At 43.0% G+C, this 15036-nt stretch overlaps 1 protein-coding gene across 1 annotated transcript in view; it reads right to left on the reverse strand.

Annotated features, from left to right (window-relative positions):
• The window catches only part of lancl2 (LanC lantibiotic synthetase component C-like 2 (bacterial)), a 67933-nt gene that overhangs the window by 32439 nt on the left and 20458 nt on the right, over window positions 1–15036 (reverse strand). The window contains exons 3-5 of the mRNA NM_001139970.1: window positions 10398–10515; window positions 8800–9007; window positions 2158–2305 (exon numbers count right to left, since the gene is read on the reverse strand). Of these exons, the coding sequence (NP_001133442.1) occupies window positions 2158–2305; window positions 8800–9007; window positions 10398–10515 (474 nt within the window). The remainder of the gene's footprint in view (window positions 1–2157; window positions 2306–8799; window positions 9008–10397; window positions 10516–15036) is intronic.

Raw genomic sequence — 15036 nt, forward strand, 5'->3', positions numbered from 1 at the left:
TCTGTTCACCTACTCTGCGTTTCACAAAGACATGGCGGTTGGAACCAAAAATCTCACATTTGGACTCATCAGACCAAAGGACAGATTTCCACCGGTCTAATGCCCACTGCTCGTGTTTCCAAGCAAGTCTCTTCTTATTGGTGTCCTTTAGTAGTGGTTCTTTGCAGCACTTCGACCATGAAGGCCTGATTCATGGATTCTCCTCTGAACAGTTGATGTTGAGGTGTGTCTGTTACTTGAACTCTGTGAGGTGCAGTTATTTGCTGATTTCTGAGGCTGGTAACTCTAATGAACTTATCCTCTGCAGCAGAGGTAACTCTGGGTCTTCCTTTCCTGTGGCGGTCCTCATGAGAGCCAGTTTCATCATAGCGCTTGATGGTTTTTGCGACTGCACTTATAGAAACTTTAAAAGTTCCTGAAATTTTCCGGATTGACTGACCTTCATGTCTTAAAGTAATGATAGACTGTCGTTTCTCTTTGCTTATTTGAGCTGTTCTTGCCATAATATGGACTTGGTCTTTTACCAAATAAGGCCATCTTCTGTATACCCCCCTAACTACTTTGTCACCACACAACTGTTTTCTCGTTTCCTAATGCCGCTGCTGCCTCCGCCGCATTGTTCTCAACACCAACAGCTGGTTAAGTTTCCTATTATGCACATAGCAACATGGTCTAGGAAAAGGCGCCAATTCAACAGCGCACTTCAACCACTATCCAATGAGGGAGAAAGTGCATTTCTTATGAAATAACACCATTTTATTTTTGCACCATAGTTCTTACATAATTTAACCATATACAATTTCAGTAGCACATGTCTTTGTTACGGACTGTGCCATCTTCACAGCCTCCGCAATGGATTAGTGCACTCAGACAGGCACGAATCAGACAGGTGTCTTGTACACCATGTACACTACTCGACTAAAGAAATCTTGGTCGACCAACTGCCTATCGACTAAATAGGGTCATCCCTAGAGGTCACACACTAACCAGTGAATTGATATAGGGGAATGACGTGGGCACAGTCAGACAGTAACTGGTGAATTGATGGGAGGGCGAAGCGGGCAGTGGGCACAAGCTCAAGTGATCCATCCATCCCGGCCTACCCTAAACCCTACGGGCCAGGCCCTCGCATGAACCTTCACTCCCCATCCTGATGGAGCATGAAGGGGGCTGATGCCTACCCTCTAGCCTGCACTGGGGCTCTCTACCGGGGCTTAGAATAGCATCATCTTGAACCTGCACAGTGAGAGTGATCGAGAGAGAGAGATCGATAGAGAGAGATGAAAAGGGGAAAAGACTGAGGGAGAGAGAAGATGGAGAGAAGGAGAAAAGAGAGAAAGAGAGTGGGAAAATATAGATGACAGACAGAGAGGGCAGTAGTGGTAGGGAGAGAGAGAGAGAGAGAGAGAGAGAGAGAGAGAGAGAGAGAGAGAGAGAGAGAGAGAGAGAGAGCGAGCAGCATACAGATCTTTCCTAATGAGCTGTTAATGTAGTGGACAGAGGCATTGGAGCCCTAGAGGAACGGAACTTCTAAGGATTAGCAATTAAGGTTCAGATAAAAGAGGTGATATGATCCTTGAAAGGCAAACGGTACATTTAGGCCAATGGGATTAAAATGGGGCCAATGTTTCCGAGTACAGTAGTATAGACGTAGTGGAAAAGTCCCAGCTGTAGCCACTGTAAGGTTTTCCTCCAGAGGGAAGAGAATAGTTAAACTATGCATATTTTTGTGACTGGGGACATTTTTCTCCGTTACACCTCTGTGTGAAATACAGCTCTACAGGGAAGGTGTTCCATCGCTGCGCCAATAACCATCAGTCTACCAGAAAGACAAGGGGACGGACTGGGGTTGGAGAATACCCACTCCTACGCTACACAGTGCACACACCCGCGCACACACACACACACACACACGTGTGAATATACACATACACCACACGAGTACTGGACAGCAGCCAGAGCGTATGTTAGATACTGTCCCCTCTGTGCTTTGCAAATTAGTAAATTATGATTTGACTTGGTCGTTTTTTTCCCCGGTTGCTAACCAGAATGTTTATGCTGTGTTAGAGATGGCGTGTGTTGTTGCACTATAATTGACATGGTGGCCCGTCCACTGTGTGTACTGTACGTGCGGGCGGGCGTGCTTGTTGCTCTAACCCTGGCGATGGTGGTCTCATCCACAGTGTCTGGTCCTATCTCCTTGTTGACATAGAGCAGGGCGTACAGGTAGCCGGCCCGTCCGTACAGCAGTTCATCCGGCATCTCAGAGTCCGCAGACACCACTCCACGCTGCAGCTGGAGCAACCTGGGGGAGGGGAGACGCATGTTAACACAGAGTTAGACAGGCACACACAGGCAAACACACAATACTCAGACATTTTTTTTAACTAACAGAACTATTTCTGTAATAAATGCACAAAAGAAAATTTGAAAGACAGCCAAAACAGAAAGGTGGATTGAGTCACAGTCCATAATTATATTCAATTGGAACCCATGTACAGTGAATTCGAAAAGTATTCCGAATGTAATCTACACACTGTACCCTATAATGACAAAGCGAAAACAGGTTTAGACATTTTTGCAAACGTTTTAAAAATTAAACAGAAATACCTTATTCACATAAATATTCAGACCCTTTGCTATGAGACTCAAAATTGAGCTCAAATGCATCCTGTTTCCATTGATCATCCTTGAGATGTTTCTACAACTTGATTGGAGTCCACCTGTGGTAAATTTAAATTGACTGGACATGATTTGGAAAGGCACACACCTGTCTATATAAGGTCCCACAGTTGACAGTGCATGTCAGAGCAAAAACCAAGCAATGAGGTTGAAGGAATTGTCCGTAGAGTTCTGGCACAGGATTGTGTCGAGGCACAGATCTGGGGAAAGGCACCAAACATTTTCTGCAGCATTGAAGGTCCGCAAGAACACAGTGGCCTCCATCATTCTTAAATGGAAGAAGTTTGGAACCACCAAGACTCTTCCTAGAGCTGCCCGCCCAGCCAAACTGAGCAATCGGGGGAGAAGGGCCTTGGTCAGGAAGGTGACCAAGAACCCGATGGTCACTCTGACAGAGCTCCAGAGTTAATCTGTGGGAGAACCTTCCAAAAGGACAACCATCTCTGCAGCACTCCACCAATCAGGCCTTTATGATTGAGTGGCCAACTGAATGCCTTCAACTGAAATGTGTCTTCTGCATTTAACCCAACCCCTCTGAATCAGAGAGGTGCGGGGGGGGGGGGGGGGGGCTGCCTTAATCGACATCCACGTCTTCAGCACCCTGGGAACAGTGGGTTAACCTCTCTTGGGTAGGGGGCAGTATTTTGACGTCCGGATGAAAAGCGTGCCCGTAGTAAACTGCCTTCTACTCAGGCCCAGAAGCTAAGATATGCATATTATTAGTAGATTTGGATAGAAAACACTTTGAATGATGTCTGTGAGTATAACAGAACTCATATGTCAGGCAAAAACCTGAGAACAAAATCCAACCAGGAAGTGTGGAAATCTGAGGTTTGTAGTTTTTCCAAGTGATTGCCTATCTAATATACAGTGTCTGTGGGGTCATTTAGCACTTCCTAAGGCTTCCACTAGATGTCAACAGTCTTTAGAACGTTGTTTCATGCTTCTACTGTGAATGGGGATAGAATAAGAGCTCTTGGAATCAGATGACTGAGAAAATGACATGAGCTCAATCACGCGCACTCCCGTGAGAGTTAGGTGTGTTCCTTTTCCTTTTCCGGAATCGTCCGGTTGGAATATTATGGAAGATTTATGATAAAAACATCCTAAAGATTGATTCTATACATCGTTTGACATGTTTCTACGAACAAATAGAACTTTTTTGACTTTGTCTGAACTTACTGCGCGAACACAGTGCATTTGGATTACTCGACTGAACGCGCGAACAAAAAGGAAGTATTTGGACATAAATATGGACTTTATCGAAACAAAACAAACATTTATTGTGGAACTGGGATTCCTGGGAGTGTATTCCGATGAAGATCATCAAAGGTAAGTGAATATTTATAATGCTATTTATGACTTCTGTTGACTCCAAAATGGCGGGTATCTGTATGGCTTGTTTTGATGTCTGAGCGCCGTACTCAGATTATTGCAACGTTTGCTTTCGCCGTAAAGCTTTTTTGAAATCTGACACAGCGGTTGCATTAGGAGAAGTTTATCTATAATTCTGTGCATAACACTTGTATCTTTTATCAAAGTTTATGATGAGTATTTCTGTAAATTGATGTGCTCATTCACCGGAAGTTTTGGAGGCAAAACATTTCTGAACATTACACGCCAATGTAAAACTGTTTTTTTGGATATAAATATGAACTTTATTGAGCAAAACATACATGTATTGTGTAACATGAAGTCCTATGAGTGCCATCTGATGAAGATCAAAGGTTAGTGATTAATTTTAGCTGTATTTCTCGTTTTTGTGACGCCTCTCCTTGCTTGGAAAATGGCTGTGTGGTTTTTCTTGTCTAGGTGCTGTCCTAACATAATCTAATGCTATGCTTTCGCCGTAAAGCCTTTTTGAAATTGGACACTGTGGTTGGATTAACGAGAAGATTATCTTTAAAATGGTGTATAATACTTGCATGTGTGAGAAATTTGAATTATGTGATTTTTGTTGTTTTGAATTTGGCGCTCTGCTATTTCACTGGCTGTTGGCGAGGTGGGACGCTACCGTCCCACATACTCTAGAGAGGTTAACCTGTTAGGGCTAGGGGGCAGTATTGACACGGCTGGATAAAAAAACGTACCCGATTTAATCTGGTTACTACTCCTGCCCAGTAACTAGAATATGCATATAATTATTGGCTTTGGATAGAAAACACCCTAAAGTTTCTAAAACTGTTTGAATGGTGTCTGTGAGTATAACAGAACTCATATGGCGGGCAAAAACCTGAGAAGATTTCATGCAGGAAGTGGCCTGTCTGACAAGGTGTCGTTCTTCTTGCCTCTGTTTATTGAAGACTGAGGATCTCTGCTATAACGTGACACTTCTTACGGCTCCCATAGGCTCTCAGAAGGCGGCAAAAAGCTGAATCGTGGCTTTGCAGGCTCTGGCTGAAAAAAAGTAGCGCGTTTGGGTAGTGGCTGGTTACAGTACTGTGAGACTCAGGCGCGTGCCCGCGTCGACCGAATGCTTTGTTTTCTTTCCTCTGTTTACCCATAAGGAGATTCCCGGTCGGAATATTATCGCTTTTTTACGAGAAAATGGCATAAAAATGGATTTTAAACAGCGGTTGACATGCTTCGAAGTACGGTAATGGAATATTTAGACATTTTTTGTCACGAATTGCGCCATGCTCGTGACCCTTATTTACACTTCGGATAGTGTCTAGAACGCACGAACAAAACGGCGCTATTTGGATATAACGATGGATTATTTTGGACCAAACCAACATTTGTTATTGAAGTAGCAGTCCTGGGAGTGCATTCTGACGAAGAACATCAAAGGTAATCAAACTTTTGTAATAGTAAATCTGACTTTGGTCAGGGCTAAACTTGGTGGGTGTCTAAATAGCTAGCCGTGATGGCTGGGCTATCTACTGAGAATATTGCAAAATGTGCTTTCACCGAAAAGCTATTTTAAAATCGGACACCTCGATTGCACAAAGGAGTTCTGTATCTATAATTCTTAAAATAATTGTTATGTTTTTTGTGAACGTTTATCGTGAGTAATTTAGTAAATTCACCGGAGGTTTGAGGGGGGTATGCTAGTTCTGAACGTCACATGCTAATGTAAAAAGCTGGTTTTTGATATAAATATGAACTTGATTGAACAAAACATGCATGTATTGTATAACATAATGTCCTAGGGTTGTCATCTGATGAAGATCATCAAAAGGTTAGTGCTGCATTTAGCTGTCTTCTGGGTTTATGTGACATTATATGCTAGCTTGAAAAATGGGTGTCTGATTATTTCTGGCTGGGTACTCTGCTGACATAATCTAATGTTTTGCTTTCGTTGTAAAGCCTTTTTGAAATCGGACAGTGTGGTTAGATTAACGAGAGTCTTGTCTTTAAAATGCTGTAAAATAGTCATATGTTTCAGAAATTGAAGTAATAGCATTTCTAAGGTATTTGAATAACGTGCCACAGGATTCAACTGGCTGTTGAGTAGGTCGGACGAATTCGTCCCGCCTAGCCCAGAGAGGTTAACTGCCTTGCTCAGGGGCAGAACGACAGACTTTTACCGTGTCAGCTCAGGGATTTGATCCAACAATTTTTCGGTTACTGGCCCAACGCTCTAACCACTAGGCTACCTGCCGCTCCTGAAAGCCACGCCTTAGTAGAAAGGTACATAACAACCCGCTTGGAATTTGCCAATAGGCACCTAAAGACTCTCAAACCATGAGAAATAAGATTCTCTGGTCTGATGAAACCAAGATTGAACTATTTGTCCGGAATGCCAAGCGTCACATCTGGAAGAAACCTGGCAACATCCCGACGGTGAAGCATGGTGGTGGCAACATCATGCTGTGGGGATGTTTTTCAGCGGCAGGGACTGGGAGACTAGTCAGGAATGAGGAAAGGTGAATGAAGCAAAGTACAGAGAGATCCTTGGTAAAAACCTGCTCCAGAGCACTTAGGACCTTGGAAGGTGAACCTTCGCCCCAGTCTAACAGGACAACAACCCTAAGCACACTGCCAAGACAATGCAGGAGTGGCTTCGGGGCAAGTCTCTCAATGTCCTTGAGTGGCCCAGTCAGAGCCCAGACTTGAACCCGATATAACATCTCTGGAGAGACCTGAAAATAGCTGTGCAGCGACGCTCCCCATCCAACCTGACAGAGCTTTAGAGGATCTGGGAGAAACTCCCCAAATACAAATCTAATTTTATTTGTCACATACACATGTTTAGCAGATGTTAGTGCAGGTGTAGCGAAATACAGGTTTTCCAAGCGCATACCCTAGATGACTTGAGGCTGTAATCGCTGCCAAAAGTGCTTCAACAAAATGCTGAGTAAAGGGTCTGAATACTTATGTAAATGTAAATTTTTTTTTTTTACATTTAAACATTTGCTAAAAATTATAAAAACCTGTTTTTGCTGTTAACAAAATGTTGAAAAAGTCAAGGGGTCTGAATACTTTCGGAATGCATTTTATGTAAAAACATGTAGGCTCAGGGATCAGACTGCTTTGATGACGGCAAGAGGGCCTTTGTTGGGGCCTTTGTGAGTAGTAGGGAGAGTGTGTGTGTGTGTGTGTGTGTGTGTAATGAGGTTCAGACATTTAATCAGCCCCTTGCTGTGAGCTCCACTGTTAGTTCCATCAGCGTGCTAAGAGAACCAGATAGTCCTAGAGGCAGGCAGGGCCAATATGTTTAGCTACAACCTATCACGCCACTCAACATTACACACACCACTCCAGCCCCAGACCATGGGAGAGACATTTGTCCGTGATAAGCAGAGATTTGCGACTGAAAAGAATTTAGGGACAATTGACATGTTGGAAAGTGTAGGGATTAACGGAATGGTTCTTGATGAAGAACACAGTGCACCTGAGGAAAAAGGTGGATAGTAAAAATGACCAAGTGAGAAACTGGTAGAGAGAGTAAAAGGAGAGAAAACAAAGATCGTAAAAAAAGGTAAAGACGGTAAAAGAGTATTGGAGAGTGAAAGACAGTGTGAGAAGGTTGGAGAGCGTAAAGAATACTAGGGAGGAGGTAGGGAGAAAGAGGTCACCAAGTTAACACTAGAACCGCCATAGGCCAACGGTCACGGACTTTTGACCTTGTCAGAAAAGATAATATGTCCTGCTCCCTCCCTGACTTTTCCTAAATGCTTGTATTTTACACTGCTCATTTGTCAGAATTTTGACATCACAAACAGAAAAGTATTTATAGCCTTTTAACCTGATTTCTTTCACACCTATTCCCAACCTAACCCGCTAAGACAAATGTGCTGTAGGACGTTGGTACCCAGCCAGGTGCTAATGCCTCTCTCTCGCTCTCCTCACTGAATGAATGAGCGATAATTGTGCACTTTTACTTCACAATTGAATTTAAATTAGGCCTAACTGAATGATAAAGAGGGTGAAGAGGTCGATTTAAATTTAGAAAGACAATAGTGGAATGAAGAGTTTGTGTTATGCCTATTTATCAGCAGAAAATCATTTGACCGTGCGCCTTGCGGGTTGATACCATAGTCTTTGACGTTTTATTTTGTAAAAAGAAGCTGTTATGGGGCTGTTTAATTTATAATAACTCTATTGCTAATGACATGAATTGTAAGGGAAACAAAAACATGCTATGTGTTGCAGTCGGCCTTTAGAATAATGCAAAACATATCCTTGCCTTGGAGTTGATGAGCGGGGGGGAGACGGATTCCAGTCAGCCCGCAAAGCCAGCCCATCGAAACTACACCTAAACTAATTTCACACATAATAGGAGTTAGCCTATTGACAAGATTAAATTGACAATAATCTGACGAGTGCCAATATTAGGCTTATCAGTTGTCAAATTCTACATGAAGAGATGGGCACATCTTGTAATTGACAGATGCAAGGAAATTGATATTTCTTCATGCAATTAATCCTTTATAGTAGTTTATGCACTATTTATCAAGTGGTGGTGCTTATGTTTGCGTACCTTGGGGTTGATATGCATCTGATGCATATGCTAAAGGTGCGCCCGGCAACGTTCTCTAGCGGGGACTTATAGGCTGAAAGGCCAGGAGGTTCTGATGTTAATGCCAACAACAAATCCAGTATAAAAGAAAGGAGCTTTAAAAAGAACAATATTTCTACTGCAGTCAGAGAGAGTTTTTAAAAGTTCCCTACTTGGCGAGGCACTCCTGACTCTCTGTCTGGTTCTTGAGGCGGTGGTGTACCACAGCAGCCACAGCCAGTGGCCCTGCATCCCCACACAGGAAGGTGACTTTGCGGCCGTTCAGGATCCTCAGGGTCCTCTTCACATAGTCCAGTGCCCTCTGGAGGTGGGAGGCCTCGCAGGTCACCCTGTGCAACTGCAGGTAGAGAAGGGCGATACCTATAGATGGGGAGAAAATGAATCTCGTTCATAACTGGCATAGGATATCGTTTCTTAAATCGGTTTAGAGGTTGATGCAGTAGCTATCTGAACACAGTTGTGGACAAATTCAAAACACGATCATAATAGGACATGTTTTAGTAGCAGGAGTGCTAAACAGGGTAAGGGAAGGAATGGGGTATTTCTGTGCTGAGAATTTAACTTTCAACTACAGTTCACTTTGGCTGGTCAAATTGTGTTCCGTTAGCCATGAAATATGTAGGTTTATAGAGGCATTCTGACAGTCCACTTAATCAAAATATCTCACTCATTGGAGCAATAAATAAATCTTAGGCTAGATAAAAAAACAAAAATTCACAGGGATAGCACTATGGACGAGTACCCAGCCAGTATCACTTCCCCTAGACCTAAGGCTTAGGTAAAATGGTCACAACAACGCCTACACACCAGCTGTCACAAACCATTGCCACAGCTGTCGTGTGTCATTACCGTAACCGTACATTTGGCATGTCATTACCGTAACCCTCAAGATGGACTGTTCATGGTAAATGGAACGGCCCAGGACTGACATCATCCATGGTCAACCAGGCCATGTACCCAGAGGCTATGGTCCACAAATGCCTGCTTCCAATATTTAGCAATAATAGCAGTGCACTGGGAGTCCTGTGTTTATGAACATTTCGACATTCAAGCTTTTCGTGTCAACATCCTTCACCCTTAGATCAAACAGTGGGTTATAGCCCTAAATCAAATCAAATTGTATTTGTCACATGCGCCGAATACAACAGCTGTAGACCTTAACATGAAATGCTTACTTACAAGCCCTTAACCAACAATGCAGTTCAACAAATAGTTAGGAAAATATTTACTAAATAAACTAAAGTAAAAAATAATGTAATAAAAAGTAACACAATAAAATAACAATACCGAGGCTATATACAGTGGGTACTGGTCCCGAGTCAATGTGTGGGTACAGACTAGTCGAGGTAATTTGTACATGTAGGTAGGGGTAAAGTAACGATGCATAGATAATAAACAGCGAGTAGCAGCAGTGTAAAATCAAAGGGGGGTTTAATGTAAATAGTGCGGGTGGCCATTTGATTAATTGTTCACCAGTCTTACGGCTTGAGGGTCGAAGCTGTTAAGGAGCCTTTTGGATCTAGACTTGGCGCTCTGGTACCGCTTGCCGTGCGGTAGCAGAGAGAACAGTCTATGACTTGGGTGACTGGAGTCTGACAAAGTGTCAGAGATGACTGAGTAGGATGAATCAGAGGTTAGTTTTTCTACCCTTGAGACATGATTAACCGTCTCTCACCTTCAATCCCAATGAGGTCTGTAAATCCTAACAGATCAGTCTACGCAACAGTGACCTGTGGTCTGGGTCACTGACCTGTCCAGCCCGTATAGGCGGAGAAGTCGTGGGGGTCGGCCGTCTTCAGGCCCTCCTCCATCTGCTGCAGCAGGTCCTTGATCTTGTTCTGCACCTTCTTCTGGAACGCCTCGCTGATCTGTGGCGGGATAGAGGAGGAGGGTAAGAGAACACATGACCACACCATATCTTCCTTGTGTCTTCCAGTTCCAGTCCATGAAACCACGTACAAGGGAGACAATGGCACACAAATGGAACAGACAGCCCTTTTAAAACACAAACCGCTCAGAGGAGACCACACCTAAAAGGACTCAACTAAATCCAGGTAGGCCTACGTTAAAAATCACATCAAGGGCTAGGGTTAGGCTAGGGTGTGGGAAGGGGGTTTAAAGTCAAACTGGAGTTTTGAAAAGAGCTTGCGAGCCAGAGCCAGTGTTATAGTCTTGAAAGGAAGTCGAGAGCCATGGAATTGTGAAGAGATATGCACCTTTGCATTTACAGCTTGTGATCCCCAATACAAAGCACTCAGGCGGGCAAGTTGCTGACTTACAAGCCCTTAACCAACAATGCAGCTCAAGAAATAGTTAAGAAAATATTTACTAAATAAACTAAAGTAAAAAAGTAACACAATAAAATAACAATACTGAGGTTATATACAGGGAGTACCGGTACAGAGTGGAGGGTGTAGTCCTAACTGAGTGATATTCTGTAACTCCTGCAAATAGCAGAGACATTCAACTCTTACCCTACGAGGTCTGGAGCCTGCTGTTTTTCTGTTCTAACTGCTAATTAAATTGCACCCACCTGGTGTCCCAGGTCTAAAACCAGTCCCTGATTAGAGGGGAACAATGAAAAAACACTGAGGTCCAGAGTTGAGTTTGATGGGCATAAAGCCCTATAAGAAGACTGGGTTCAGACAGTTCTGCTTTGTCAAAGCCAAAAGAGCCAAAGCAGTGAGATCCCATGGTGATTACGATCTTCTGTGGCAGGACTGTATGTGTGGTGTGTGTGTGGGAATGCTGATTACACGCACACCTCTGCTCTGAGCCAGAATGTGTGTGCACCAAAGCACACACGTACACACCTAGGCTTACACCGTACAGCGCTGTTCTGCTCTACTGAACAGGGGCTTAGGGTGGGAGACGTGCACAGACTGGGCACACAGACAGCTGCTCACTTACACATACAGTTCAAGTCGGAAGTTCACCTACACTTAGGTTGGAGTCACCAAAACTAGTTTTTCAACCACTCCACAAATTTCTTGTTAACAAACTATAGTTTTGGCAAGTCGGTTAGGACATCTACTTTGTGCATGGCGCAAGTAATTTTTCCAACAATTGTTTACAGACAGATAATTTCACTGTATCACAATTCCATTGGGTCAGAAGTTTAGACACACTAAGTTGGCTGTGCCTTTAAACAGCTTGGAAAATTCCAGGAAATTATGTCATGGCTTTAGAAGCTTCTGATAGGCTAATTGACATCATTTGAGTCAATTCGAGGTGTACCTGTGGATGTATTTCAAGGCCTACCTTCAAACTCAGTGCCTCTTTGCTTGACATCATGGGAAAATCAGAAGAAATCAGCCAAGACCTCAGAAAAAAACATTGTAGACCTCCACAAGTCTGGTTCATCCTTGAGAGCAATTTCCAAACGCCTGAAGGTACCACATTCATCTGTACAAACAGTACGCAAGTATAAACACCATGGGACCACGCAGCAGTCATACCGCTCAGGAAAAAAACGCGTTCTGTCTCCTAGAAATGAACGTACTTTGGTGCGAAAAGTGAAAATCAATCCCAGAACAACAGCAAAGGACCTTGTGAAGATGCAGGAAGAAACGGGTACAAAAGTTTCTATATCCACAGTAAAACGAGTCCTATATCAACATAACCTGAAAGGCTGCTCAGCAAGGAAGAAGCCACTGCTCCAAAACCGCCATTAAAAAAGCCAGACTGCAACTGCACATGGGGACAAAGAGTGTACTTTTTGGAGAAATGTCCTCTGGTCTGATGAAACAAAAATAGAACTGTTTGGCCATGATGACCATCGTTATGTTTGGAGGAAAAAGGGGGACGCTTGCAAGCCGAAGAACACCATCCCAACCGTGAAGCACGGGGGGTGGCAGCATCATGTTGTGGGGGTGCTTTGCTGCAGGAGGGACTGGTGCACTTCACAAAATAGATGGCATCATGAGGGAGGAATATTATGCGGATATATTGAAGCAACATCTCAAGACATCAGTCAGGAAGTTAAAGCTTGGTCGCAAATGGGTCTTCCAAATGGACAATGACCCCAAGCATACTTCCAAAGTTGTGGTAAAACGGCTTAAGGACAACAAAGTCAAGGTATTGGAGTGGCCATCACAAAGCCCTGACCTCAATCCTATAGAAATTTTGTGACAAGAACTGAAAAAGCGTGTGCGTGCAAGGAGGCCTACAAACCTGACTCAGTTACAGCAGCTCTGTCAGGAGGAATGGGCCAAAATTCACCCAACTTATTGTGGGAAGCTTTTGGAAGGCTACCCGAAATGTTTGACCCAAATTAAACAATATGTTACCAAATACTAATTGAGTGTATGTAAACTTCTGACCCACTGGGAATGTGATGAAAGAAATAAAAGCTGAAATAAATCTCTACTATCATTCTGACATTACACATTCTTAAAATATAGTGGTGATCCTAACTGGCCTAAGACAGGGAATTGTTACTAGGATTAAATGTCAGGAATTGTGAAAAACTGAGTTTAAATGTATTTGGCTAAGGTGTATGTAAACTTCCGACTTCAACTGTATATGCTCAGTCACACAATCCATTGGTTGGAAGTAAGGAACGAAGGAGCACACCTTCAATTCACAAAACAACACACAAACACCAAAAGACTGACACAAACCAGCTCCCTTTCCCAGGCCAAAAGAACAGTGACAGCTTGGGTAACTCCGATGGCCTCCATCCAGCACCCCAGAGCTACAATCTGCCTTAGCGGGTCGTCTTGTGTCTTTGAACGATAAAAAAAAAAAAAAAAAAATAAAGTTTTTATAATAGGCCACCTCAGCAATTCTCTTGTGATGCATATCCAGAATGCATTTTCAATTTCACTGCTCCACTGGTTTGAGACGGTAAAAGAACAGCTCAGCATTGACAGTTAAGTCAATACAGACTTTCTTGGACTGTCACAATGCAAATGCCATTAGAGGCTACAACAGTGCAATCTCTTGTAGACAGACTACGTAGACAAAGTGGTACATGAATTTCTGACCAAATTACTTAAGATTTTTGTTCTGGGTTAACGGAGATTAAAAGAAAAATAGAGTAGTCTACATAGGCCTATATACAGTACCAGTCAAAAGTTTGGACACACCTACTCAGGTACATTTTTACTATTTTCTACATTGTAGAATAATAGTGAGGACATCAAAACTATGAAATAACACATATGGAATCATGTAGTAAGCAAAAAATTAAAAGTTAAACAATCAAAATATCTCTTAAATTTGAGATTCTTCAAAGTAGCCACCCTTTGCCTTGATGACAGCTTTGCACACTCTTGGCATTCTCTCAACCAGCTTCCAGTCACCTGTAATGCATGTCAATTAACAGTTAATTTGTGGAATTTCTTTCCTTCTTAATGCTTTTGAGCCAATCAGTTGTGTTGTGACAAGGTAGGGGTGGTAGCCTTCCCCGTAGCCCAGTTGGTAGAGCATGGTGTTTGCAACGCCAGGGTTGTGGGTTCGATTCCCACGGGGGGCCAAGTACGAAGAAGAAGAAAAAAAAAATTGTATGAAAAATGAAATGTATGCATTCACTACTGTAAGTCGCTCTGGATAAGAGCGTCTGCTAAATGACTAAAATGTAAATATGTAAACAGAAGATAGCCCTATTTGGTAAAAGACCAAGTCCATATTATGGCAAGAACTGATCAAATAAGCAAAGAGAAATGACAGTCCATCATTACTTTAAGACATGAAGGTCAGTCAATCCGGAAAATTTGAAGAACTTTGAAATTTTCTTCAAGTGCAGTCACAAAAACCATCAAGCACTATGATGAAACTGGCTAAGTTCATTAGAGTTACCAGCCTCAGAAATTGCAGCCCAAATAAATGCTTCAGAGTTCAAGTAACAGACACATCTCAACATCAACTGTTCAGAGGAGACTGTGTGGATCAGGCCTTCATGGTCGAATTGAAGCAAAGAAACCACTACTAAAGGACACCAATAATAAGAAAAGACTTGCTTGGGCCAAGAAACACGAGCAATGGACTTTAGACCGATGGAAATCTGTCCTTTGGTCTGATGAGTCTAAATTAGAGATTTTTGGTTCCAACCGCGTTGTCTTTGAAAAGACGTGTGGTTCCCACCATGAAGCATGGAGGAGGTTTGATGGTGTGGGTGGGGCTTTACTGGTGACACTGTCTGATTCATTTAGAATTCAAGGCACACTTAACCAGCATGGCTACCACAGCTTCTGCAGCGATACGCCTTCCCATATGGTTTGCACTTAGTGGGAATATAATTTATTTTTCAACAGGACAATGACCCCACACACACTTCCAGGCTATGTAAAGGCTATTTGACCAAGAAGGAAAGTGATGGAGTGCTGCATCAGATGACATGGCCTCCACAATCACTCGACCTCAACCGAATTGAGATGGTTTGGGAT

The sequence above is a fragment of the Salmo salar genome, chromosome 29, assembly GCF_965601325.2.
Source record: "Salmo salar chromosome 29, fSalSal1, whole genome shotgun sequence".
Classification (NCBI taxonomy): domain Eukaryota; kingdom Metazoa; phylum Chordata; class Actinopteri; order Salmoniformes; family Salmonidae; genus Salmo; species Salmo salar.